This window comes from Notechis scutatus, chromosome 1 (assembly GCF_049901735.1).
Source record: "Notechis scutatus isolate UNSWTSFEM ecotype Mainland chromosome 1, rNotScu1.2, whole genome shotgun sequence".
NCBI lineage: Eukaryota > Metazoa > Chordata > Lepidosauria > Squamata > Elapidae > Notechis > Notechis scutatus.
The window spans coordinates 129,839,021-129,865,149 of NC_142009.1; the positions used below are offsets into that span (position 1 = coordinate 129,839,021).

The 26,129-nt window shown below is 33.4% G+C and overlaps 1 protein-coding gene across 16 annotated transcripts in view; it reads right to left on the reverse strand.

The window, feature by feature from the left end:
• Positions 1–588: 588 nt before the first annotated feature.
• MYT1L (myelin transcription factor 1 like) overlaps positions 589–26,129 on the reverse strand; it is a 258,465-nt gene continuing 232,924 nt past the window's right edge. For 13 of the 16 annotated variants that reach the window (XM_087945947.1, XM_087945950.1, XM_026665147.2 and 10 more), the window contains 7 exons: positions 18,349–18,411; positions 14,377–14,460; positions 9,875–10,096; positions 6,369–6,460; positions 4,291–4,394; positions 3,765–3,908; positions 589–3,437 (listed from right to left, as the gene is read on the reverse strand). In XM_087945947.1, coding sequence (XP_087802073.1) covers positions 3,297–3,437; positions 3,765–3,908; positions 4,291–4,394; positions 6,369–6,460; positions 9,875–10,096; positions 14,377–14,460; positions 18,349–18,411 — 850 coding nt within the window. In that variant the 3' untranslated portion in view covers positions 589–3,296. Of the gene's footprint in view, positions 3,669–3,764; positions 3,909–4,290; positions 4,395–6,368; positions 6,461–9,874; positions 10,156–14,376; positions 14,461–18,348; positions 18,412–26,129 lie in introns of those variants that run through there. The other 3 variants (XM_087945966.1, XM_087945963.1, XM_087945999.1) reach the window with 3 other exon arrangements.

Genomic DNA, 26,129 nt, shown 5'->3' on the forward strand with positions numbered 1-26,129 from the left:
CCCAAGTCTGACACTGTTGGCCAAGAGAGAGTTGTCTGGTCCAAAGTCATCCAGTGGCTTTCCTGGCTAAAGCTGGACTAGAACACACAGTCTCCCGGTTTCCAGCCTTGTGCCTTAACCATTAGACCAAACCTCAACAAAATAAACAAATAAATTGGAAAATATACAACAAAATTCAGCACTGATAAATATCAATTAGTACTATACAAAACAGGCTATAAGTACAATGAGAATTTAAGAACTGCTGCATCATTTTCAATGGTAGGCACCATAAAGGCAAATTAATATGAGTACTGTAAGATAAGCCTTAGGAAAAAGGAAATGATTGTAAAAACTATGGCAAAAAGTAACTGTACATGTGAACAATTCTGACTTAAAACAACTTAAATTTTGAAAATGTCAGTTTTATTGACTAAAAGGATGGTTTTGAGTGGCCTTTAAAAAAAACAGTTATGCTTAAGAAAAATTTGATTAAACAAAAAAAAATCATTTCAGTGATGAAAATGAAAAAAGGGACCATGGCATACAGGCTTTGCTATTTTATGGGGAATATATGAAAGGTAACAATTAACCAGAGAACAGCTGTGCTACAAATGTGGCAACACATTTTATTTATTTATTTAGAGTAAGATGTGTTCACATCCAGCATGACAAAATTTGTACAAATTTCACAATTTAAAAATGAAGTTATCACAGCAACTTGTGATTTCACACATTTATAGCAAAATTAAAATGTCAACAAACCCATGCCGTGTAGTACAAAAATAAATCAAACCTCAGTTCCACAGAGAGCACAATAAGTAGTTTATACAAAATTCTGTCTTAATAAATGATCACTTAAATAAAACTTAGAAATGAAATTGAACAATAAGTTAGAATAAATAAACTCTGATGACTCACAATAATTTCAGATGAAATGTCAGCATTCTAATATGTGACACTTTTGTGATCCCTATATAATAGTCACAGATAACTTTTGATTTGATATTATGTACCAACATTAGATGAGGAGCGCGGATTTGTGCTTAAAATCCCTTTTCCATTGTACATAGGTGATAACAATAAGAATCCAAAACTGATACTATCTATTACTCTACGGAAAGCATTACTATATTGGCAAAGAAGCTGCAGACACAATGCAGTGGAAAAATGCATATGCCATTATGAACAATGAGAGCCCTCCAAGGAGGTCAGGGCCAAAGGACAATAGATATGGCAGGAGGTGAATCTCAAGCACCTTGCTTCAGCTCTCAAAAAGGCAATTCTGAGCGTGGCAGCTACAACTAATAGCACAACAGAAAGGAGGGCACTGTACAGAGAAGATACTGCAGAGCCCCAAAGTAATTACATCATCTTCTCCCAGCTAGTTATTAAAGTCCTCGTGGAAAACTGTAAGCTTTTTGTACAGTGTATAGTATAAAGTGCCGCTGGGATATACATATATTTATACATATATATATACCGAGGTTGAGTATTGTATCAGAATATTTGTTGTGAGATCCCTGTAGTCTCCCCTTAGCAATAATATTGGATTAGCCACACTGGCTTCCACTCTAATTTGTTCAAATTTAGTGTCACAAACCTAATGACACAAGAAATTGCACACCTCCGTATGGATATATAGGGCAAGGTAAGTGCAAATAGTCAACTGGCACATTGTGGGGACAATGACCCTGTAAGTCCTGTTCTGCTAAAAATATTTTATTTTATTATTATTATTTTTTTACAAAACCCATCTTTTTTCATAACAAAATTTTTTTAAGTACTCTTGTACTTTTCTGCATAACATCAAGACATGGAAGGAAAAGATATGCTATCAAATTGAAATGAATTCAACATTCGACAAACACAACACACCATCTGAATTACTACTATTAAATGATAAACAAAAATGTCTCAAGAAAAGTGGTCTTATGCATACATTTAGTGCAGTTATTTTGAAGAAATAACAATCAAATTTAAAAAGTACAATACATTTTTAGCTTGAAATGATGCAATTTAAAGCAAAAAAGTGCCAAAGTATATTTAGTTACATTAATTTTTTTGATTGCATTCATTTTTTGCAATAGGTAACAGTAGAACAAATAGATAGCATATGGAAATGCTACAATTATGAATGATTGTACTCCAACCAAAAGCAGAACATAACCAGTAAAAAGGGAAGAAAGTGAAACAATCAGATTCGCTGAACTGCATTCCATTTCCTAGGTAAAGTAGCAATGAATCCTGGTCAGCAACTGCTGTAAATGACAATGTTTGGGAATTAGTTCCCAAATGGAAACCTTTTCTTTTTTACAGGCAATCTTTCTTTTAAACAATTGTGTTTTGCCTGAAAAAGGAAAGAGTGAAGTTATGAAATGATGAACTACATTGCTTTTACAGATAACTCAGATGGACACTCTTAAGAGTTCTGGAGAGATAAAGGATGTTGACTCCAAAGTGAGTTTGAAAAGTAAAGTTGAAATCTTCCCGTAGTCCACCTCTGATCAGAGTTCCTGTCATTGTGGAAGTTCCCATATTCATACCAAGTAATGCTTAGAAGTTAATTAAAAAGTGCTGTTTAAGCTGCTTTGAATCTTCTGTCAAATTTCCATGGCTTGATGTTGTCTTACAATAAATTGCTCCTTTTACATTTCACATCTAATTCATGCCCTTTTCTTAAATTTTAAAACCCCCCATTTTTATTGCCCCCACCACATACCATCCTCTGAAAACAAAAGTTACACAATATTTTCAGGCATTTTTTAAAAAATAAAGCATTTTTGCAACCAATTCTTGCTATGAAACAATATGCACACAAAATGTATTTCTTAAATCCCATAAAATCTTCCAGCAATGGGACAAATGAGTGTGTTTAAAAAGTGGCCGGAGACTGCAACATTGTCATTCAAAGCATTTTTCCCTTTTTTTTTTCTTTTTGTCCATTTCAGTTCAAAATACTAAAACATTTAATCACTAAAGCATTAAAAAGAATTTACACTCTTTATTTTGATCAGCTTACCTCTTCAGAAATATATTTACCCCAAAAATGTGCATACATTAGCAGCTATAAACATTACATGGCATATCACACTATGTCAGCTTATATGAAAACGTACAAAATGTGAATGTATTCAAAAAACTATTCTGCAATTACTATTTTCAAAGCAAGACATAAAATTATTATGAAGTCTTGTGAGCATAACACTGTTTTAAACAGAAAGAAATATATAACACTTTCTGGTAAATTACAGCAGCAAAAAACAAGAGGCATCTTTTTTTTTAAAGGTAAGTTTTTTCACCACTATAGCAGCTGTTCACACCTGAATTCCTCTCACAGCCTGCTTTATATTTTCCAGTAGGGCTTTATTTTCTGGACTCTGATAACGATCTTGATTTGTATACATGTCCGTCAAAGTGGTCACGTAAGCATCAAAATTTTGTTCATTGATTGGTTCCTACGAGATATTAAATAGTAGTTCATATACAACTTCTAATTGCTTTTTTTGTATATTCATATATGCAAAATAAACTATCACAGTACAATAACATATTTTGTTAATACATTTAAAAAGGCCTAGTTTAAAGCTTACTTAATTTTACAGGAGACATCGGATTTGGCCCACCATTTCTTTTTAAGCAGTTAAATTTATCTTTATGGTTTCAGGGATGATATCGCAAATCTCCATCTGCTTGAGGAGTCATAAACATAAAAACAAAAAGACATCTACTGTATGAGGTGAAGAAGACTGCCTAATTCCTTATTTGACCCTTCAATCACTTACCATATGCGGTAGCTGGATATTAGCTAGACTATGAATTAAAGATTGGCTCAAATTGGCCAATTCATGAAGGAGAGACTCATTTTGTTGTTCAATTACTTTGTTTTCTTCTTCTATTGTCTTCAGGTTGCTTTCCATTGTGGTAATCTAAAAGAACATATGATTGCACAATGTAAAACATGACAATTTAAAAGCAAATAATTATTTAGCTCAATAATATTAGGTTGTATCCAGAGAACTTCTAATGGACTCCAGTCATGAAACCCAGTCATGCTCCCACTGAAGAAAGAGTGAGAAGTGATATTTGGCAAGTAAGTTTAGAAGCATCTTCCCAATCTGGAAAGCTTTTCAGGAGGCTACAGGACAAGGAGAAATTTGTAAAAAGTTGCATCTTTTCTATAGTACCATCCCATTTATGCATGTGTCTGGTGTGTGAGGTATATTTGGATGTCTGTTGTATGTCTGTGTGCACACATCTGTCTGTCTTTCTTGGAAACACACTCAACTTAAGGCTTTGTAAAACTGTTACCTGAGTTCGAAGTTTAATCATATCAGCTTCCATCTGGGAGTTCGATTCATTTAGCTCTTTTATTTCTTCATCTAACTGTTTAATTTCTTCATCATTTTCTATTCCTGTTTAAGCAAAAGGAGAAAATCAAAGTAAGAAGTGTATGGAAATAAAACAGGTTAAGGCGGAAGGAAACCTAGAATGTCACAGAATACTGATAAAGTAGCAGGGCAATTGTACTTTGCAGGTGTTGGAGACTGTATGATCTCCTTGTGCCTATGAGTTGTTTAGGGTAAGGTTGAGGATCTTCACAGACTGCTATGGCATCTGTTTTTCACCTAGCCTATTGTCTGTTCAATGAGTTTAAGGGATAAGAGAATTGTGATGACCTGGGACATCGCATAAAGGCAGCACAGTCAAATAAGCAGAAAATGTCCCTTTAATACCTCCAACTTTGCCTCCAATGTCCAGGTTACCTTCGGCTGGAGAAAAAACTCTCCCAAGAACAGTCTTTAAGTGGAGGAAATACAGTCCAAAAACAAAGTACATGCAAACTGTAACTAAAAATCCAAACGAACCACGCTGCAGTGGTTGACAGGGCAGGAGAAGAAATTGCAGACTTGAAAGCCCAGCAAAACACCCACAGTTGGGAAGACTCCAGGAACCTAGATAAGCCTTGAAGATACCAGATAATTCACAATTTGCTCCCAACAACTTTGCTGTGCACAACTTCCCCTTTTAAACACTGTTTTCCCAGCTGCAGCTAATGAAGGGAATCAGGGCCCTTTCCTCCCCTGTAAGCCATGCAACTCACATTGCTCCCTTCTCCGTTCCTTCCTGTGTGCCCTAGGATGAAGAGGGCCTGGATCTTCCTCCAAATTCCCTCTCCCTTGCTCTACCTCTTCTCTGCTCTGCCCAGCCAGCCTTTGTCCTTCTCCGGTTTCTTCCACAGCCACTGAAGCCACACTTCCACTCCCTATCAGCTGCTCAGCTTCCTCCCCCAAATCAGCTTCCGACAGGGGCATGACAGGAATTCTACATTTTTCTCTCATTCATCCTCTTGTATTTCCTTCTCTTTTTTAGAAAAGTAATTTAGATAAAAGTGACGCTTTTCTATACTCATGTATGAATAACAATAATTCTATAGGAAGAGTTGATACTTAGATCAAACTCTAAGCATTATACTTAAGGATTATTCTATTTATATTCATGCTACTAGACTCCAATTAATTCTGATCCCTCATGGAGTCTAAGCAGTGCAGGAATATGGAAATATTATTCTATATGAATCTGGCAAATTCATGACAGAGTGCATTTTTTCATGTAAGCAACTAGGACTTTTATCCTATGATTGCACATGAAATCCAATTGAAAAAGGAATATTGGGAGACAGTTGCAACCATTTCTCTGACCAAGGAAGCCAGTAGAAAATAGAATAGTCCTTGGTTTTTTAATGGAAATGTTTTCTTCTATCCCTTTTAGACCTTTCATTTTATTTCTTTTTTTTGGAATTTGAAATAGGAACAATCTTAATTTCTTACTGATGTATTATTTTAACTATTCTAAAATAGTTTTCTTTAACAAATTTGAACATACAGTATTGTCAAAATTATAGAATTGTTTCAGATGTCTTTTAAATATTTTAAGATAAAAATTATCTCATATTTTTTGGAAAAAATATAAATAGTAAATTACATAATAAAATTACTAAGGCAATTAAATACACTGTCAAACTAGATAGAGATAAAATTAGTGCCTCTTGTTAGCCTAAAGAATTTAGAATGAAATACAAGAGCATTTTTATATAATTTCTTGGACCCAGTGAGATTTGCTTCTGAAGAAAATGTGGCCAGAACAGTCTTCAGTTGAGAGTTTGCTTTATCACTTCAGTCCAGACCAGAAGAGGAACATGGAGTAGTGTGGATGAAGTTGTCACAGCAACAGCAGATTCATATACTATACTGATGACTTCTTGAGAAGGATTCAAAAACTGTGTTAAAAGGACTCTATGTACTGTATTATCAAAATGAGTAAATTAATCTCATCATCATGAAATAAGGTTTCAATGCCATTTAATTTCAGAAGCATTTACTATTTACCATTACTAGCCCGCTGCTTTATTGTAAGCATTTGTTCTCCCGACAGCTTTGCTCTCTTCATTGCTGATGTAGCTCTGGGGCATCCTGATAGACTGTAGACAATAAGCAAGGAAAGAACTATTAATTGGCCTTTGATTGTAAATCTGTCAGCTAAAGCTACCATGGAAACAGCATTAGAAGAAAATCTCTCCCAACTATCAGCAGAAGATACTGCTTTTAGAAAAGGAAAAGGAAATCTTTTCAGAGAAGTTCAATCTTTTATATTTAATATTCTATAATTCACATTTGCATATACAAACAAGAGATACATTCACTATAATATAAACATTAACTGAAAAAATATAGTAGCTAAGAAAAATATTTAGTTTTGTTCAGAGACATTAATATGTTGTCATATAATATCTGATACACTATTTTTATGCTCTTCACTACATGGAACCTAACTTACAGATATTCTAGGGTATAGAAAATTAAATATTAAAATTGAAATATTGGTGTTAATATAATTTTGCCATTAAAATCTACCTGCTACTTAGAATAACAGATACTGTTATGGGGGGGGGAAATGCCTTATTTTCAAGCAGTGAAATGCTGTAACAGCAACCAGGTTCATCATCAACATTCTGAGATGAGATAAGCCTAGTCTAAATAAAAATGAAAACATGAAGGATCTATGAAATCACCCTCAACTTCTGGTCTTTTTGGCAACGACATAGAAACAGTTCACTATTTTTTTTCTGGGATATATGCAATTTTTTACTCTTTGTTCTCACTGTAGGCTCCCAACCATCAATTGGTTGCAACTGGCTCTAGGATCAATCAAAGTAACTTATAGTCTGCTGTGACAATAATTAGAAAAATATTTTCCATAAAAATAAAACTATTAATTGGAGGCTTATTGGAACTATCTCTAAAGCATATATTTCCAAAGAATATGAATTAATAGCTTGATCCTTATCTTAAAGAAGTGATGTGTATAATTTATATTTATTTTCCCCAATTGATAATAACTTGATTTCATTTTCTTGATACCATCAGACCAACTAACTGGTTTAAATGCAGGGACATACAGTCTACTGCTTTGGACACCTGATTGGCCCTGAAAATGTCTAGTACATTTTTGAACCAATACAATAGAAATTTAACTGGTAAACAAAAGCATATTGTTCAGTAAATATGGAACACCACTTGTTGTGTCTATTTGCTTAGAAAAAGATTGGTGCACATATGAATCTAAAAACTAAAAGATTAAGAGAATTAATCAAGATATAAATATGAGAGGTTCAGAATGTAGAATGGACTATTTATCGGTAGTTTTACGGTGGATCTTGGTTAAAATTGAACATGAAAGAAACAAATCTGAAAGTAGATTGACTACAGGAACGGAAACAAGGCATCTATTTTATTTATTTATTTTTATCCTCCCTTTATTATTTTTATAAATAACTCATAGCAGAGAACATACCTAATATACTTTCCTCCTCCTATTTTCCCTTCAATGACCCTGTGAGGTGGGTTGGGCTGGGAGAGTGTGTGATTAGCCCAAAATCACTACAGCTGACCTTCACGCCTAATGTGGGACTAGCCTGATTCCTTAACCACTGGGCCAAAAGTAATAGTTTAATCACCATACTGAATGACTGGAGAATGGCTGAAGGGAAGAATGGGATGGATATTGGAACGGAGTCAAAATTATGTTATAGATTGTCACAAAAATATGTGGAATTGCAACTAATAGGATATATGGAAAAAAGATGCTTGGTTGAAAGAGGTTGTGGATGAGAAAAAAATAGCATATATAAAAATGCTGTAAAAAATGAAAATAAGAGAAAGGTATATTGTGACCTATATAGACAAAGCAAAGAATGTAATCAAAAGATAAATAGTTAAGAGTAAAAGTAGCAGAATAAATGCAGATTACTTTTAATGGGAATTAAACAGCATTTGTGGAGTGGATGAAAACAGATAAAAAGGTGCCATCAGCAGAGTGAATGGAATCAAGGATAAAAGTAAGGAAATTATTTTGTATGAAGCTGAATGCTGGAAGGAGTATAGTATTATAAACATTCTAGAATACTAGATTCTAAAGATGTGTTAGTGAGTAGATAACTTAAGAGATGTGTATGATAAAGAAAGAAGGGGTAGGATCAAAAAATTAGACACTGCATGTATGTAAAACTGAGTACAAAAAAACCAGTATAAAACAAGGATGTTACGGTGGTTTGGTTAACAGGGAATTAATAAGATTGAAATGACAAAACAAATATATAAAGGAAGAATGACTGGGTAGAGAGGAAAGGGAAGACTGAGAAAGTTAAAACTGAATCAAGAAATGGTGATTAGAGAACAAAATGCAATAAAGGAAATGATGTATTTGTGGGAGGAATCAAGAATGGTTTGCAAGGATAGAAAATATTTAGAAGTATAATGAATAAACTGGTATAAACTAGATTTATTTAGTGCTTCTCTTCTTTTGCCTTACCTCCAATTTATTTATTTTTTCTGCTTATTACTTTTTTTTGCAATTTGAACAATGTTTATTCTGAAAGAACATAGTGTGATGGGAACATATACTGTAAACACTGTTTATTCTTTATTTTATATTGGTAGGCTTCTTTCTATAAAATTTAGAGTGCAGAACAAAATACTAATAATTATGATTTAGAATGATTGACAAGCTGCTGCTTATTCACCCCAGATTATCTTGGAAATGACATGTTCTTTTTAAAAAAATATATCAGAAAAATACAAATAATTTTACAAGCTTGATTTACCAACTCTTCAGAGCATCTTCTTAAACACAAGGATTCTTTAAATATCCTATTATTTTGTTCAGCAAGTACATTTGAAAAGATTGGGGGCAAAAATCACATTCCACAGCAGAATCTCTTGCTTCTGTTCATTCAAAAGCAGCTTTACAAAGAAGAAAGGACTTTCAATTCAAAACAGAGAAGAATATAGGCACAGCCATGATTGTTTTTGCTTTGAGAGAAATGTCTGCAGTTTATTTCAGGCATTGATTACAGCAAATATTGACAGTTTCTCTATTCGCTATTAGTTCATAAATCTGCCTCTCAGTTGAAATGAATGGGATACATTAGAGTCTTCTGTGCTCTACAGCTGTATCAGATGAAAAGTTCACAATATGGAACTTTATTGTCAATTTGTTATATGTAAACAATACCAGGGATAGAGTATTACTATGATAGATTCATGATTAAATCTCCAGAAAGAACCACAGGTTTCACATTAAGCAATTTTTATCAACTTATCTAGAACTCTTGATCAACTATGCCTCACAAAATAATACCTATAAAACATTATTATAACACATGCATACTATAACCAATAGAATTCATGCTTTAAAAAAAAATTCACATAGGAACAATAGATGGATGGATGGATGGATGGATGGATAGAAAGATAGATAGATAGATAGAAGATAGATAGATAGATAGATAGATAGATAGATAGATAGATAGATAGATAGATAGATAGATACTCACCTCCTATGTGTAAGAAAGCTACCACTGACGTGTCCAGAGCCATCACATCCTGGTGTTGGACATGACATACCTTCCGTCTTCACTGACTTCCAAGAAAACTGGGAGCCATTCAGATACCCATCCTTTTGCCTTTTAGTAGCAAGAGGGCACCCTGATGCACTACGATGAGATGCATATTTCCCAGTTATGTGACCCTGACCATCACAACCAGGAACTGGACATCTGGATAGCAGATAGATGAAATTAACTTTACTGTCTTGCCATCATATACCTGGCAGCCTCTACAACAAAGTCAAAATAAATCTCACATAAAAAAAAGAACAATCATGCTTTATGGTTTAAAAACAAAACAAAACAATAAGAACACCAACCAAGAAATGCAACGCAAATGTAAAAGATGTTCATGGAATTAAGAAATAACCTTAATGTACATATACTGGAATGTTGCACCACCAATCTAAGAAAGATCTGTTACAGTGGAAGCAGATTTTCTCCTTTCTGAATAATAGACAGTAAACACAGAATCCTTCTGTGAAGAAAATGGGTGGTTTCTAAATTTGATAAAATAAATAAAATAAATAAAATAAATAAGCATGCTAGTGTAGCTAGTAATAATATCCAGATTTTCCACTTACAGCAAATGTAGCTTTTTATTTTTATTTTTTGGGTATTCAATAGGGAATGTCAACTCTATAACTGTTTTTCTAAATAAGCAGACAACAAATATAATATTTATGAATCAGCTCTCCATCGACATGGATAGCTCCTTGCTTGTACAAGGAGTACTCAGTCCACTGTGAGACTGTACCCTCAGCACAGAAAGTCACAATCTGAATTAGCTTGTCCCTACAAATATTCAACTTTGGAAAATTACTTGGGAAATATATACTCTCATTGCTACTATTCATGTATTTCTTTCTTTCCTCTATCCTTTGCCTGAGAAAGTGATTGGGCCAAACCACTAGTAGAAGATTGACTCTGGTTAGGCTGGCCCATTGGCAAAACAACCATGTTGCTTCTCAGACTTCACCTGCTTCCAGCAAATAACACGATTGTGCAAACCTATAAGCTCCAGGTATCTATAAAGAGATGGAATAGATTGACTGATTGTAGAATAAAGAAGAGTGAGAGACACGGCATGCTTCCCAAAAATTCCTTGTTGATACTCTGCTGGCTAATCATTTAGATGGCAGGAATTTCCAAAGTCAGATAGTCAACTTTACTCTGAGTAAAACTTGAGTTAGCTTTAACATCACACCCCCTATTTTAATACTTTGCTTGTTTAAAACCCTTCTACTGTGTTCTCTGAGATTCCAGTAGTCATCGCCTGCAAAATCTGAATAAGAATTATTCTTGACCTGTTTATCTCTGCCTTTATTTTTTGGTCGTTCCTACAGCAGTGTCCAACCAGTGGCTGACATCTTAAAAGCCCCGGAGAAACTATGAAGGAAGAAACTAAAATGATATTTCATCAAACCACTGAATTGTGACCATGTGCTCAGAGACTATGTGTCAACCCTGGAGCTATCTTTAAGCGTTTTCAGGGTTGCCACAGAGAGGCTGGATGGATCCGTGGGAAAGGGAAGGGGGAGTACAGATAGTTGGGGAATATGTAGCCAAAATAACATTCTTTCTTCTGGGAACCAAGGACACTCTCACCAGGGCCTGGAGGGGAATCACCTGGGAGGGAGAGTGTAACCTAACTGGGGCATGTGATAGTTGTTTGTAATAGGGAGAAGACTTTGTATTGGGTGGGGAAAACCCAGGGGACTTCAGAGTTGGGTTTTCACCAGCTGTGCCAATATGACATGCCTAATAAATCTATACTTCAAGGAAGCCTCTGGCCCTGGAGTTTTGATTCTGTTTGGACTGTTACTTGGAGCCCTGACACTATGCAGCACTGTTAATAATGTTTTGGATATCATGTTCTTTCCATCTATTCTTTACTGAGTGCCTTTTATGGGGGCAGTGCTAAAAATTCTACTGTACTGTAGAAATGAATGAAATGAGTGCAAGCAGAAAAAGAGAAGAAAACATTGCTGCAGTAGCTTTCCATTCTGAAAGCATCATTCACCTAAGTGCTCATATGGTTGAAGAGCCATCATCACATTTCAGTTATTCTTCTCCCTTTCATAACTCATGAAGAACATTTTGGCCCAGCGTGTTCCTTTTTTTCAGCTTACCCAATTGTACTCTGCTAAGAAATGGAGGGAAAATAGATAGCAGCAATTCCCATGTTTCACTGTGATATAACTTTCTAGATATTTAGTGCTGATAGTTATACATTTATTGATTCAGAATATTTCATTGTTTTGCATTCCCACATCAGAAGTAGGAGAGTCAAAACTTTCAAGTAATACCCCCATAACACGCACTAGAAAATATAGGCAGAAACCAGGCAAAGAAATTCAGTGAAACTTTTAATGAAAAAACCCCCTTTCGATTAAGAATTAATTATATTGCTGTTGTTTGGCCAGGATTACTGCACTGAAGTCATACAAATATGCTGATAAATTTTAAATAGAGGAAAGTTAAGCAGCAATGAAAAGCAACTTTCCTTGAAAATAATGTATTCTACTGAGGAGGTAGGCTGACAGTAAGACACTGACATGTAATATGGCAGCCAAGTAGACTGCGCATAGGCAAGCCAGACAGGAGGAAGCAAGTTATTGAGAAGAACATAACTTCTGATCTTGACAAAATAAACCAAAATTTAACAGAACAAAAATTGAATTCAAAGGAATAGCAGATGGAAAAAAATCCCAGAAGAGACATCAGCTGTGGCTCTAGAGTGGTGATTGGCTGGTGCTCACTGTGAAAGGTTGGGAAAGTTGGGTAGTAAGAAGTTAACTCTTATGAAAACCAAGTGAAACACTAGATTTGGAGCAAAAGTCCATGACAGAGTCATTAATGTAGAAAATCCTCTTTCGCTGCAAACACTAACTACTAATTCTTCCACTATTGCCATAGAAGAACTTTTCTTCCTTCTGTTGAAATCATTATTGGACTAAGGATGTAATGGTGGGAGAACCATTATTTCTGTTTTTGCAATCTTCTGGATTCCTAGCCAGGACAAATAAGCATAGCTTTTCCATGCAATAAGAGTCAGACATTCCCTTAGGACATTAGCAGGTGTATTATAAATGATGCAGGACAGAAATAAAGTATAAGAAAACTGAAAAAAAGTAGTAGGGTGACATTCCCTATTAAATATGGGATGATGGGACAACATTGCTTAGGGACTGAAAAAAGACACGAGAAGAAACATAACTAATAAGGCATTACATTTATTTATACAATTAAAAAGAAGCTTATGTAGCACAATAAATTACTTATTGAGAGAGAAGGACTAATTGAACCGAGAAATTGTACATATTGTACATATTTAAATTTTTGTAGATGCCTATCTCAAATTTAATATCTATGTTGAAATAAGATTAAAAATATGAAAGATATAGAACAAAAAATTGACTGAATTCAAGGGAACATAGGAACAGATGAAGAATTCTAAAAAAGCATATCTGAACTACAGTGAAATTGGATAGCAATGGCTGTGAAGATATATGCACATTTATTTCCCTTTTGGCCCTCCAAACAGTTCAGCTGGATAACTCATCATCAAATGCACTGATTTGAAGATAGAATGTTGAACCCAATCATCAAGGTCTATTTTACTGTACACCCCCCCTTTTCCTCCTGTGTGTGCACATGATATTCTGCTTTTTCCAGGATGACTTCTTGAACTTAAAATTGGAGTTCATGTGATGTTCTTTAGAATAATTTGTATATAGTAGTAAGATGTCTTGTAAGTAAAAAATTACCCCATGAATGAGAAGCCAAATGTTATTCGGCATCACATTCAGGATTCAGAATGAATCAAAGCATTGCCCTAATAATTAGCACTGCTCTGAAAATTACAGTATCGATATAATTGTAATTTTCAGTATTCTGTCACCTAAAGACTACTAAAAAACAAAACAAGAAACATCATCCTATTTTCAATATTTTTCTTTCCCACTGTATTTTAATGGTTCTTTTGTAATTGCTGCTTTATAAAAATCCTTCCTGGACAAATAAAAATGGTATGTGTGTGTGTGGTGATGGGGATGTCAACAAATGATACTCAAACAGTTGTACATAAAAAGAAAATGGCTTTGATCCAACATAATTTCTTGCTGTTGCCTATGACAAGAGAAAACTTTCTTCATATTATGTCTCATGACCAGGCATGAAAAATATGTGAATACATTGTGTTAATGGATAATATTCCAGTATGTTACACTTCTTTACCAAAACAAGTTTCTTCTAGCTTATACTGGGAACTCTCTTGTTTATTATTTGGTAGAATTATATGATAAGAAATTGAACAAGATAATCCTAATTATATAGATACATAAGCTTAAAAATGACCAAAATTTATACACATGGGAGAGCATTATCATTCAACTATAAGAAGAAAACTGACATAATTGATTAAATAATATATAGCAATCCATACTTACCTAATTGGCTCTTGATCTTCCTTGTCTTCTTTACTTTGTACTATTCTAATCCCACTTTTCTTTGCTCGTGGACAACCAGAAAGGCTGAATAAAGAAAACCAATGAAATTATTTACTTCTAAACATAATGAACTAATCTAAAAAATGCATATTGAATAAAAATGACATGCAGGCTAAGTTCTTTCTACCTTTGATTTCATTTTTTTTTACTGATTTTAAATGAAAGAACAATGGCAAGAATTAACCACAAGAGGGAACTCATCTTTCATTAGATGTGAATATAGGCTCAGGTTTAAGAGTAATAAGAAAAGAATATCTATTTTAATGAAATCTCAAGTGAGACCAATGCTGATTTTCAGAGAACTCTGAATCACAAAAATCAGAAAGTTATATACAGTTTGCAGTTAGTATAATTGAATCATACTTTTCTAGGGTTGTGAAGTATTCTTCCTTTGCCAACCATTTCTAAACCACAAAGTAAAAAACAACAACACTGTAAATGTATTACTTTTTCATTAATGCCAACCTTTATCCTAATATAAGAAATTTACTTGTAAGTGAATATTCATCACTACTATAAATTCAAAATATATTCCTAGTACTTGTTTTTTTACATTGAAGTTAAATTGAGCTTCTCATACAAAGAAAGCTGCGTCATCTATATCAAACTCTTCCATATGAAGGAATAGAAGGATTTCATAGCAATCCAAATAAACCCTTTCAACATGACACTTCACCCAATTTCTGCATGTTGACTATGCCTGAGCAATTCCATTGAGCCTGTGGGTATAATCCAGTTCTAAGCAAAATGCAGATTCTCATAGTCCATAAGCATATAAACTTCTTACAAGCACAGTCAATGTATTTTGTGGAGAATCTAGTGGAGACAGCAAGTATAATTTAAGTAGCCCTCCATATATGACTTAATATAAAAAGCCTACTGTTTATAAAATGAGTAAATAAATTAGAAAGGTACCACACATGAAATGAACCAGAAATTAACTGGGCAAAACAGCATCTGGGTTAAGCTCTTCCATGTCTAGGAATGCAAATCCTTTTATGTGACATCTGCACAATATTAGTTATTCCACTCTAGTCAGAAAATGATGTTGAATGGAGATAAATACATTTCATTTTAATTCTTATCTGACTCAGAAACACTGTTTTTATTTCATGATAGCCCTGTGATACATAAAAATGTATAGACTTAGCTAATGAGAGGTTCTTGATTTTAAACAAAATAAAGAATCAAAATTCCTAAAGGCCTGAGTCACAATATGGAATGATTGTTTGCCCCTCCTAATCACTAATGAGTGTTCAGTAAATAATGCTTATAAATGGTATAAATATGGCAGGTCTATACATTCATATTTGGCTCCTTCAAACAAATGTGGTCGAGAAACTCTACAGCAAGCCAGATATATCTAATGAAGTCTAATGAAATCTTTGGAATGCAAGTATATCTTTAGTCCTCTGTTTTTTTAAAAATAGCAAGAATATAAGAATATAAGAACAGATCATTGTTTCCTGTAGTGGCCAACCTGAAGTTCTGGGGTGCTCATAAGCAAAAGAGGAATATATAACTTATTCCTGCCATTGTCCTCCTAGAGATAAAATTAACTCCCAAGAATTATAGACTTGATAGATCTGTTTTCCATGGAATTATCCAATCTCCTTTTAAAGAATCCAAGTTAGTGGCTATTATTTTACCTTATGAATTTCACAGGTAAATTATACAGTGCATGAAAAAAAAACATTTTTTCTGTTCTTTGAATACAGATTAACAGAGTTGGAAGGGACCTTGTAGGTCATCTAGTCCAACCCTCCCGGCCAAGCAGGTGACCCTACACCATTTCTGACAAATGGCAGTCCAATCTCTTCTTGAAAGTCTCAAGTGATGATGCTCTCACAACTTCCGAGAGCAAGTTGTTCCATTGGTTGATTGTTCTCACTATCAGAAAGTTTCTCCTTATTTCCAGGTTAAATCTCTCCTTGTTCAGCTTCCATCCATTATTCCTTGTCTGGCCTTCGGGTGCTTTAGAAAATAGCTTGACCTCTTCCTCTCTGTGGCAGCCCCTCAAATATTGGAAGACTGCTATCATGTCTCCCCTGGTCCTTTTCTTTACTAGACTAGCCAAGCCCAGTTCCTGTAACCTTCATATGTTTTAGTCTCCAGTCCCCTAATCATCCTGGTTGCTCTTCTCTGCACTTTTTCTAGAGTCTCAACATCTTTTTAGTTAACTTCTTTCCAGTTAACTTCATCAGATGGCTGAATTTCCTCGTGTTTTAAGGAATTACAAAACCTTTTCCTGTTCTATCTCTCTGTGTCCTTGATTATGTCTATTCTTTGCTGCCTTTTTAATAAGCTATAGTCCCAAATGTACTACAGATAGTCCTCGACTTACAACAGTTTGTTTAGTGATCATTCAAAGTTACAACGGTACTGAAAAATATGACTTATGTCCCTTTTTTCATAGTTATGACCTTTGTAACATCTGCATGATCATGTGATCAAAATTTAGATGCTTGGGAACTGGTTCATATTTATGACCTTTGTTGTGTCCCAGGATCATGTGATCACCTTTTGAGACCTTCTGACAAGCAAAGTCAATGGGGAAGACAGATTCACTTAACAATGAGGTTACTAACTTATCAACTGCAGTGATTCACTTAAGAACTGTGGTAAGAAAAGTCGTATAATTGGGCAAAACTCACTTAATAAATGTCTCACTTAACAACAGAAAATTTGGACTCTGTGATTCTAAGTCAAGGACTATCTGTAGAATTTTGTCATAAAGCAAGTGTTTTAGACCTCTGATTCTTATGTTTTCCTTCTGTACTTTTCAAATGTAGCAACCAGAATTTACATGGTATTCTACATGCAGATGCAACATATATTTGTATAACAGCATTACAAGGTTTTGCAGTTTCATTTCCAATCTTAATTATCCTTAGTACTGAATTTGTCTTTTACCAATGAATGAATATCTTTTTCTGATTTTTCACTATAACCCTAACATTTCCCCCCAGATCCTATCCCTAACTCTATCATATCTCCTGGGGCAGGGTGGGGAGGTTCCAATCTGTATCACTTTGTACATATTTTATTGAACTACATTTTCATTTACTTGACCATTCACCTAGTATTAAGCAGATTCTTCTGAAGCTCTTCATGATCATGTTTGGTGTCCCTTGTCCCATTAATTTACTATTATCTGCAAATATAGGCAGCTTATTCTCTGCAGCTAAATCAGAAAAAAATGTAGAAAATAAAAGACACTGGTCCCAACACTAATTCTTAAGAAGTTCTTATTTTCGCCACTTAGAAAACTGCCCACATATTCCTATTCTCTCTTTGTTTTTTAATAATTAGCAACCTGGTTTTTGGAAAAAAACTAGATTTAATATATATAGTCCCTCAATTAACTTTTAATCTATTTTCACCTATACATTTCCATATTGGTATTTGTATGAAATATGACTTCCATATACTATACTTGGTACTCTATAAAATAGGCAGCAGATTATCTACTGATATGTAACTATGGTGGAAACATTTACCTTATCATCTATTTCTGATTCAAGCACTTTAGAATCTATGCTGCATTTCAATTGGTTGTTGATTTTTTTTCCTGTGATGTGGGAATATGTAACATTTAAGAACCTATTACACTGACATCTTAATTTCTTTTGCTAGTAAAATTTGCTAAGTAGGTAAATTATTTGTGATTTTGCTTCAGTACTATCGTGTTAGACTTTAATTGTTTATAATATAATTAATTGTTTGGAACTGAATCCTGAATTGTTTTGGAGATTTAATCATTGTTATGACCTTAATTGCTATTTTGTATCTGCTATGAATTTATATTAAGTACAGCAACTATAGGAAAATGATCTTATGACTTGACATCACTTGCTGTTAGTGTCTTTATCTTGGAAACTGCTATCACAAAGAATTTCACTTTGTACATACCTTCGATGTGAAGCATAATTCCCCGTAATGTGTCCCGAGCCATCACAACCAGGAGTTGGACACCTAAAATAAAGGAGTAACAATACTTCTATATTAAGTGAAAAAATAGCTGTAGAAAAATAAAAATCTTGTATATCAAATATTTATTATTTAATCTTAATATTGCAAATCTTTGTTTACTAGCTGGAGAAAATTATTAATTTAAATGGAAAAAGTTTCATTTTAGATCGATCATCCATTATTGACTATATTTTAATACCCACTAGGAGCATATTCTCAGTGGGCCTATCTCGCATTTGCCACAGTTGCTATTTTCCATTGGCTTGTGTCTTCTTCTGTGCTAAGCCCTGATGCTACAGTATTGTTGCCTTCTCAGCTCAAACCTCTGAAACTACAAGAAACAATCCACAAAATGTTATAGTAGCACACAAATATATTAATAATTGGATATGGTATCATGTAGATCATGGGTGTCAAACTCCATTGTGTCACAAGCCGGACCATGATGTATTGCAACATTTTTTTGCCTTTATGGAGCTGGAGTGGGCGTGGCCTGCACATGATGTATCCGGCCTGCAGACCACCTTTTTGACAGGCCTATAAATGTAGGTGATTACATCAAAATAATAAATGCTATAAATTAAGTGGGATAATTAATTTTAACCACAGGAAATATTTTAATAAATTGAAAGTAATATTAATGAAATAAAGTGTGTCTAAAATACAGATACTGCCCTCTTGTGACAAAAGCCAAAACTTGAATTTAGTCTACAGGACTTAAAAATTACAGTTTATATCTGTTTGTCATATATTTTTATAGTGTTGAAAATATCTAGAAATTAACCCATTGTATAGTATCTCACTCTAATCTAGAGTTTTACAACCAAGGATAAAACTAAAATCTAAGCATATTAAGACAGTTCAAACGTACTCATCTAGCACGTTTAGAAAATCATATTTTTATCCTCTACTGGACAAACCACAAAACTTCAGAGTTCAAAAGTTGAAGTCTATTCAGCTGAACTTTCAGCAAAACCAATATATGGTCTTGTATACATATTCACACGATAGACTTTCAAACTCTGATACTTATACTGTCTCATGTTTAAAAAATCTTAAATGATTAATACCCTTTTGCCAAAGAATACACATTACTTTCTGTAGAATGGAAGTGAAAGAAAGTGTCCTACATTCTATTCATGTAGTAGCATGACATTACAAGATGATGCATTGCCAGTTGGGCTTAGAACAAAATAAATTAGAATATAAATTCTCTATAGTCATTTCTCTTTCACTGTAAGTTTCATTGTATATAATGCAACGTATACAGCATGAATTTTCACACACTCTGACAGAGATTCTTCTTACTTTGGAAGAAAACTGTGTAGGCTGGACTAGAGTTAGGTTGTCATGGTGATACCATTTCTCTGCCTACTGCTTAACTCACTATTTTCCTATCTCCAACGCTATATTACTTAAGTTTGATTAGTATGCATTTTCAGCTTTTTTTAAATAATAAAAATAAAAGCTCTATAAGATTGTGATTTATTCTCCAATTAAGCCAATCTTTTGTATCATTTAAATTAAGTCACACATTTCTAAATCTAAGACAAAGTTCAATTTTTGGAAAATTCTCAAACATTCAAGTCAATGCCCTAAAACATTGGGATGGCAATAGACCTCTTTTGTGTGACATAATGTTTAGATTTTCAAGCCATATACAATGATCTTAAGTTTTAAAGATCTGAACCATCCATGTAATCACAAACAGCTTTCTATTAAACTGGCAAGTTGAAAAGTTCTTCATGGACTTAAAGAGCAAATTTTTATTAAATGGGAAAAAGCCACTTACTTTATAGCAATCACTTTACTTAATAATAATTACTTACTCAACAAACTATTACTAAAATATGTACTGACTTAGTACAATGTATAAAGATGATTACTATAGAGAAAACAAAGGTACTTTTATAAAGATAAAAAAGTAAAAGATATATTCAGCAATGATTTTGATTTGCTAGTTACATGGGAATAACATGGAGCCTCATAATACACAGACAGGTAAACACATTTTAAAACCCAGTTTTTGTTCCAATAGCTTTTTATGTATTTTTCCTCCGAATATTCCAGTTTAGAATGTACCTAAAATAGGAACCAAATTAGAAAATAAAATGGTTTTGATAATTTTAAGTGTTTCAATGAAGTAATATCATTTTTAAAAATTCTTGAAATAGAATAAATTATTCATATATATATAACCAAAATGTTACAGCAAGGTGTTTCTAGAGTGATAAATGTAAATATAAATACAGAAAAAAGCAACCCAAGAATAGTAGTACTCTATAGTAACTGCAATAGATATTAAGAAATAAGATAAGCTCGGTTTCCTTTGGTTGTTTTGATTAGATTTATTATTTGCCCAGAAACTCTGCATTGCAAAGACATTCATTCTTTACTATTTGTGCCTTGCAACTCTTTCTCACAAAAGGGCAAAAGTTCCTTTCATAGTTTCTTCTGGCCAAAACGTTTAAAACTTTTTAAAAAAAATACATTATTGCAAGCTCTAAAAATAGGCACATTACAATTAAAAAATAAACAACTTCTTCTCACAATATTTTTTCTTGAAACCCAGCTGTATGTGTTATGTAGTTCCAACCACTTGGGGCCTTTATCCTCTCATCTTCATTAAGACACTAATAAATATAAATTTAAATATAAATATGTAAACTAGATTCTCACCATAAAGTTTGAAATATTGTCATTCTAGCAATTACACTATGTTCACTCTTTAATTAAGTTTTACTGTATTAATCTATTTTTCTATTATTGTTGCCTTTTAAATCAGTTCTCTTACCTTCTAAAATCATAGCAAATAAAAAAATGAAATTTAGAATACAGATTAAAAAAACAGAAAAATTACATGATTCGTTAATGGAAAATTTAAACTGCGAATTTAAAATAAACTTTAACTATACAAGGATGCCTTCTAAAATAGATGATTATGCTTAGTGACCTTCTCTCAGCTCTGAACTAAGCAGAAAGTAGCTAAAGGCAGAGACACTTTCCATATATAATCCAAAATAGTCAAGCCTATCTCTTCTTCTCTCTCCATTGGTTATTATGGTCTGGGTAGCTGAATCCATCTTGTTCTTTCAGTATCTAATACATACATTGTAGTCATACCTAGGTTTAAAATTAGGATAAACCATTCTTTATGGTAAGAGACAATTAAATGACTTAAGCTTCCAAAACAGTAAAGAAATAGTGTTATGAAATACATTTGACTAAAGTCAGGTTTAGTTCATGTCCCAATGTGACACAATCATGTCAATCAACACTTTGTACAGTGGTTTACATACACCCACATACACGCATAACTATTCAGATAAAGGTTGTATGACTCAAGAATAAGTCACATCCAGTGTCATAGTTCTGAATTCCCAGTTAAATTCTTGTACAGACTTGGAAGGACAAGATAGCTGGTTTTTGTAGCATTCCTTCATTTAAATAGACTATATTTTTATTCATTATCTGTTGGGAAATATAAATATACATGAAGTACTGATGCATTTTCAATAAAGGATAGTTTTACTGATTACACATATGATCTGTATTCCCACATTCACTTGAAATATTATAACATATTAGGTCAGGCTAGTTGTCCATCTGACTCATTACTGCCTACAAGTGCAGGCAGAGCATTCAGTCTTTCCCATACATGTTACTTGATAGTTTTCTAATTGAAGTAACTGTAAATGAAATTGGGGACCTTTTACATGCAAATTATCTGCTCTGCTAATGTACTATTGCCCACATTGTCCTTATTTATGTCACATTATATGGCTACAGTCTTCTTCATTATATGGTTCTGTCATCTGGGGAATTCCAAATATTGATTTTAGAAGCTTTTCAAAGCCCATTAAAAATGAGAATTCTCTATGTTTTATTCAGTGTTAATGGGATATCCTGAAGAGGGTAATTCCAAATCACATGGAAAATCAACTGTTTCTACTGGAAAATACTGCAGCTTGATTGTAGTCCTGCTTTTGACAAAAATATACAGTAGCTGAAAACCCTCATCTAAGGGTTTACGATGAGATTACTTGAATTCAAGTCACAGTGAATTGGTTTGTTAAGCCTTGATGGATGGGTTTAACACATCACTCTAAGCCAAATCATAGCACATTATGGTTTAGCATGGTATGTGAATAAAGTATAAATAAGTAAGAATTTGTCAATTTTCTATGTTTTTGTCTACTAATTTTTCCTAATGCTGGAAATTACTTCTTAGCATACATATTGTTAGCCACTTGGACTAATACACAATGCTTTGGGTAGAAATTTACTTTAGTCCCTCTCTATTGCTGTGAGCTAATAAAGATAAGAAGATCTTAAATAGTGTAAGATAAACTAATTGAGCCCATTTTCCTATCAGTGACATGTAACATAAGCCATCCCTATAGATGCAGAAAAAGAGGGCAATGCAAAACTGAGTTTCCATAATGGATTAGAAAAGAATAAGTTACACGTGTTGCAACATTTTTATATTGTTATTATTTATTAAAAAAATTTATATAACCATTCAACTGACACATAAAGAATAAAGAGAATAAACATTTTTAGCTGCAGGGATACTTCAACATCAGGACTTCAGAAGATTAAGAAAGAAGGGTTGTATCCTCTCTAGCTAGCCTTGGCTACACTAAAGAAATACTCTGCAGAAAGAAGAAAAGTTCTACTGGTAGTTTAATAGTATAACTCTGGCGTCTTCTTTCTTCCATTTTAGAAATTACAGAGATGAGAATTGTTCTATCAATGCCTGTTCAGCATGATAGTGGCCTTTTTAGAATCAAAAAACACAATACAAAAAAATTGTAACAAAAATATAAATAAAAAAATGCAAGGCATAGTATACTATAAGCTTAAGGTATCTTAAACATACTCAATGTACAGGTAGTCCTTGATTTATGACTGCAATTGGAACTAGATTTCTGGACACAAATAGCTACTATCTTAAGTTGAGGCACCCATATGATTAGACCCAATTTCACCTTTTTTTTTGCAGTGATTATTAAGTGATGGTTAAGCAAATGCCATGAATGAAATCGTGACCTCAGTCTTTGGAATCAGCTATTTCACTGGAACCCAGTAAAAAAGTGCTTCAAACCATCAAGAAACATTGCAAAATATATTTATATAACTACAGCAGGGGTCTTCAAACTTGACAGCTTTAAGACTTGTGGACTTCAATTCCTAGAATTCCTCCTCCAGTCATGTTAGCTCAGGAATTCTGGGAGTTGAAGTCCACAAGTCTTAAAGCTGTCAAGTTTGAAGACCCTTGAACTACAGGATGCTACAAGTTGGAAAGGTGAACCAGGGGAAGGGTGGCACAATATTTTACTATGGCCAGAAGTGTTTTATGGGCTATAAAGCACCCATTCCATGCCTGCCATAATTTCAAATGGTTGTTAGGTGACCAATTGTTGGTCAAGGATAATAAGAAATTGAAATGTTTAAGAAAATATGAGCCATTTTATATGAAAACACTTTACTTTGCATGCAATTATATTTTCTGTATGGATTTTGCTTACAAGGTTTTAAGAAACAGAAGTCATAACATATGAGGGATCATTACTCTAAAGAAAAGTCTTCTAAAAAGACAAACTGTACATATTATATTTTAATAAATATACCACTAATGTTATAAATGTAGAGAACTGTACATAAAACTATTAGAGTTAAAAAAAAATCCACAATAGTTGAGTGTATTTATTTAGCTCCATAACAACTATCTACCGGTAGTCTTCACATTAATCCTATTAATTTAATAGGTCTAATGTTTAATTTTTGTGAAAACAATAGGACTAGGCCTTGCTATCTTAATTTATATCTACTGCATTTTTCTCTATGCTAGCAAGAAGTTTATATAATCTCAAGGGTTAGATTTAGCAAATGCTTCCCAATTTTCGCCCAACAATTAGAACTTTGTGAAACCTTACCATTTGGCTGAAAGACAGTGACTGACAGTGAGTTATATAATCAGCTTCCATAGCATGGGTAGACTTGAATATGGCTTTCCTTATTTCAGAGCCCAAATTAAAAACATTTTAAAATTTGAAAGAATTTTCAAAATAAAGTCCAGTGGTCATCCAAAGACACATAATAGTGCAATAGTATCTTGTAGCTCTTTTGAATTCTACTGTATAGTGCAGTGTTGGTGCAGTGTTGAGGTTTTTTGCTTCAATGTGTGGAGTGTGAAGTATGTGTTTTTGTGTTTATTTTCATGGTCGTGATGTGCACTGAAGATGGTGTTTGATTATGTTTTACAAGGTGCAATGACAATAAAGTAAACTAAAAAAATATCTCATGCTTAATGCTGTGGAATTCTGGATACAAATGGCAAAATATAATTCAGAATATTTGTGGGTACACACAGAAACACTTTAAACCATAATTATGCGACAGATGTGGTCAGCAGTCCCACAAGCATAGGTAAAGGTGCAGCTGCATGGCCATCATTTGCCTTTGAAATCTCATTGGCAAAAGGTTGAGGACTCAGTCTCTGGGCAAAAAGGCATGTGTCAACCCAAATGTGGATTCTCCAATCGACGTGCTGGAAAAACTATATTTAAATGTCAAGATCATTCTTTGTACATAGGGTACAGGAAGTTTTTCATCAATAGGGAATGTTGTTATGAAGCGTAGAATTTTTGCAGGCTTCCTGTTTTCAATAAATGACTCAGAATAGATCCTTTTGGAAAAGAAGGCTGGAATTCAGGGCAGATTTTCTCCTTGATATAATCTTTTGGTGTCTAGTACAGGTACTTTTTAAACAATTCTACAACTAATGAGGGCTTTTATAGCTGTTTCATCCCAAACTTTTTATTAAATGTAAATGATAATAAAATAAAATAGGAGAAACAGCTGTGCTATGTGAATGAAAGGATTTCCCCCCCAGTTTCCTCTGTAGATTTTGAGATATTTTCGCAAGGAAATAATAGAGATTTCTGCTAGACATCATACTGTTTATGACTGAAAATATTGTTTATCATATTTTAATTAATTCAAATTTGTACATTTGACCTAGGATGAACTATTATTTAACTGATCTTAAAATCAGTCAATGCCACTGGCTCTAAGACTATACAATTAAATTAGAAAGATTATCATGATGGTACATTTTATTCAGGATAATTCCGAGAGTGAGGAATAGGTAATTAATAAAATAAACTGACTATGGAAGTTGTCAGTCTTTCTATTATGCTAAAGAAAGATCTGAATAATCAAATATTTTGTGCTCAAAGAGCTTTTACAAGTTGTTAACAACAACAAAATAGAAATCACATATACAGATATTCCACTGGAACTATCAAATAGTATATGTATAGTGTGCAATATATAAATTCTACAAAAAGAAAGTAGGTCATAATGTGCAAAATAGAAATAGGAGACTTCCAAAGCATTTGTACTAATTAGAACCTACTTCACAATAAGTATGCTTGTATTTGAGATTGCTTTTGTAATATCTGTAATATATTTTTCATCCTAGATCCTACACGTTTTATAATTCAAGAAATACATAAAATATATATAAAAAAGTATGCTTTTGAATCTATATATCAGGTTCAGATACTGAAATTTAATCTTGATGACAGTAATGTTCTTTCAGAGACAGCAAGCTTAACTGCAAATAACTGAAGTGAGATTAAAACTACCAAGTAACGCAGTCAAGAACTTATATACTTAGAAACACATCAAAATTGCCTTTGAAACTTTCAAAA